At 45.2% G+C, this 3,214-nt stretch overlaps 1 protein-coding gene across 1 annotated transcript; it reads left to right on the top strand.

The window, feature by feature from the left end:
- Positions 1 to 280: 280 nt before the first annotated feature.
- On the top strand, positions 281 to 1,491 carry KD926_005695 (uncharacterized protein; the record flags this gene model as incomplete). The annotated part of the gene is made up of 2 exons (XM_053095605.1): positions 281 to 378; positions 516 to 1,491. The coding sequence occupies 2 exons, from the start codon at positions 281 to 283 to the stop codon at positions 1,489 to 1,491; spliced, it is 1,074 nt and encodes a 357-aa protein (XP_052949743.1).
- Positions 1,492 to 3,214: the final 1,723 nt, after the last annotated feature.

Raw genomic sequence — 3,214 nt, 5'->3', positions numbered from 1 at the left:
TCAGAGACGACCTTACGAGAACAAATTATAAATGCTTGTAGAAGTATCGAAGAATGTAAATTCTTTCTATACAGGCCAGCAAGTACTCTCGAAGGCGTACAAGCAGAATTACGATCAGCAGTTGCTAATGCGACTTTTTCATTACACTCCGGACAATTTCACGTTTACGAGGAGTGCGATGTGTATGATCAGCATTAGACTGATCGCACATACGGAAAAAGAGGTCGGGGATATAGTTGCAGAGGCTACAACTAAAGCAGAGAAAACTATAGGCACAACAATGACCGTAAAATTACTCCCTTTCGTGGATCAGGACCGCGAGGAGGATACCGCGGAGGCCGACGAGGACATCAAGGGGCCCGCCAGGGGAGATGCTATGTCTGCGGACGACTAGGATGCTGTTCGAAGTATCATACCGGGGAAGAACGAAAACGATCTCTCGATAACTTCCGCGAACAACGTTTCTTTACGACAGGCTAGAAAGCTACCCCGCAGGACTTCCAAATGTTTATCAGTGCCTTTGAAGGTGCAGAGGAAGAGCTAGACGATAACGAGAGGAATGAACTAGATCAAACGCTTGCAGTTATAACTATTGAAAATGATGAGCACGAGGGATTCTTAACGGAAATCGGGCAGGTTAATGGAATCAGGACGATATCCATCCTGAATGACCAGTCAGTATACCATTTTTTCACTAAAAATGATATCTTCTACCAGCGACAAGCCGACGGGCAGGCTATAGAAGCATTTACATTCGATAGCCGGTACTCATCCGACACGTTCCAAGGCATTATGCCAGACACTGGAGCCTCTGGGGTTTCGTCTGCTGGTGAACCGCAATTTAGGGCACTATGCAGGCTAGACCCTAAAGTCAGTCTTGATACTTCCCGGGCTGGGGAACAGAAGATCAAATTTGGCGATGGAAATCCAAAACTCTCCTTAGGGACTGCTGAAATCGATACCCCGATTGGTACTATCACCTTTTATATCCTCTCTACGAATATACCATTCCTCTTTTGCCTAAAGGATATGGATGCTATAGGAGTAGAACTCCGAAACAAGAAAGACGTACTTGAACGAGGAGATAAGAAAGTGCCTATTATACGTAAATGGGGACACCCATGGATGTTACTGCACACTCTAGAGGAGATAGCAGCATGGAGCCATCTTACTGAATCAGAGTTACGACAACTCTATCGACGTTTCGGACACCTATCAGTGCGGAGATTAACCCAAATCCTCCAACGCGCTGGGCACGAGGTAGATTCGCAGTGCCTTGACTACCTTACCAAATTCTGCCACCATTGCCAGATGAAAGGCAAGTCCCCAGGAAGGTTCAAGTTTACCCTGAAGGAGAACTATGAATTCAACTACTCAGTTATTATTGACATCCTGTACCTCGAAGGAAAACCCGTTTTGCAAGTTATCGATGCAGCTACATCATTTGGTGCTACAAGATTTCTAAGAGATATGTTTGCACGCAATGTTTAGGATACACTTCGTACATGCTGGATATCTACGAGACATATATATGCAGAGTCCATTCGGTCTCGCTCCCCTATGTCTCTTAATCGACATCAGATTTACGTAAATCCCAACAAGAGTCAGACATGCTGCTAGGCGATGTTTCGCCTGTGGGAGTTACGGCATGGTATACATTCCTGGCTCCAACTTTCTGAGATTAGGATACTGGCAAGGCACACATAGCTCTATACTTGTAGTGATAGGGGCAGACGTGGACAATTAACCACAGCAAGCTATGAATTTCGTATTCATCTTAGTAATAAGTTTCCTGGGGCTGTATATCGATCTGTGAGTTGCCTATAGCCGCTGGCCAGACAATAGGGAATACCAAGTCCGGTCTCTCCTGGAGTTTGAGCTCCTGAAACACATCCTTCACAGATGGCTCGCCCTGTAATCTACGCACAAGGATTTATTGTAGTATTACTGCAAGTTCTGTTATAATAACGCGAAGGTGATCCGTTTCTGTGGGGGCGGTAAGACCTCCAAATATCTCAGCGTAACACAGGTTTAGTAGGTGATCGGCCAGATCACTTTGCCCCCCTAGTGAATGAGGCCCAGCCCTACCTGCGGGGTCTCGGCCTATTGCAATTTACGGCCCTCGTTAGCATAATAGGCTTCTACTTTCGGATTCCCGGGCCAGCCCCTGCCAATTTCTAGGTTTGCCCCAAGTAGGCATCACCTAACCCTATCTTCTTCTTCTTTCCGCTCCTCATCCCCTCTCTCTCTATGGCGTCCTGTCCCCGCTGCTAGACCTGTAACTCTATGGTTCGGGTCTATTTTCTCTTATTTCTCTTGTTTCATCTATATGATTTAGATTCTGTAGGTTAGTCTGTCTCTCGATATTTTTTCTAACACATAGGCATTTATTAATTGGTTCACTACGGTTATATTAATATCTTTCATACTATTATACCATAGAGAATTTTATATTTGTGTTTAGTTTGTATGGAAGGACAAGAGTACAGTTAACCTGACTTTGGCTAAAGCTATAGCTCGAGTATGTTTTCTAGGATAGTAAAGAGGTCATATATAAACTTGTGTATGTAAAATCGTAGTTTAGATATATCTGCAGTACCCTATGGGGGGTCATGGGGACTGGGCTCCGCCCAGCTTCCATTGGACATTAATCACTACTACTGGATAACCTTCGATCAGATTCTAGTCTAATCCCAGCTCTCCACTTGCATTTATATATAATTGAGTCTGGGGCCAACTAACAGGGGACCTACGGGTCGGAAAGTCAGCTGGCGGCTGTCGATCCATGTACATACCATACTATCCTTAGTGCTTACTCAGGTCTGTCGATCTTAATTTCCAAGTACTCCACAGTAGCGTCCAACGGGGTAGGCGGGGCTTTAAATCTGACTGCAGGCCTAGGGCCGGCGGGAAGGATGTAACCGCAATGATCCCGTCGGGTATGGGTCGAGGCTCCAGAGTAGATACTAAGATAGGGTAATTGTTCAAGTGCGGCCAAGACGTTTCATTCTCAATTGCATCATCGTTAATGACTCTTTCTTACTGCAGTTAATCATAGTTGGCGAACAAAAGAGAATAAAAATCAAAAACAGGAAAGGTAAGACTTCAAAAGACATTGCGTAGGAACAAAGTGAGAATATGTTGGCGATACTGCCGCCTCAGTCCGCCTTCCCTATATGGCGGCTTGGCAATAGCGCTCAACCCCTTTCCATAG

The sequence above is a fragment of the Aspergillus affinis genome (assembly GCF_023601865.1).
Source record: "Aspergillus affinis strain CMG 70 chromosome Unknown NODE_292_length_5990_cov_100_115001, whole genome shotgun sequence".
Taxonomy (NCBI): Eukaryota; Fungi; Ascomycota; class Eurotiomycetes; order Eurotiales; family Aspergillaceae; genus Aspergillus; species Aspergillus affinis.
This window is presented reverse-complemented; position numbering and strand designations above follow the sequence as displayed.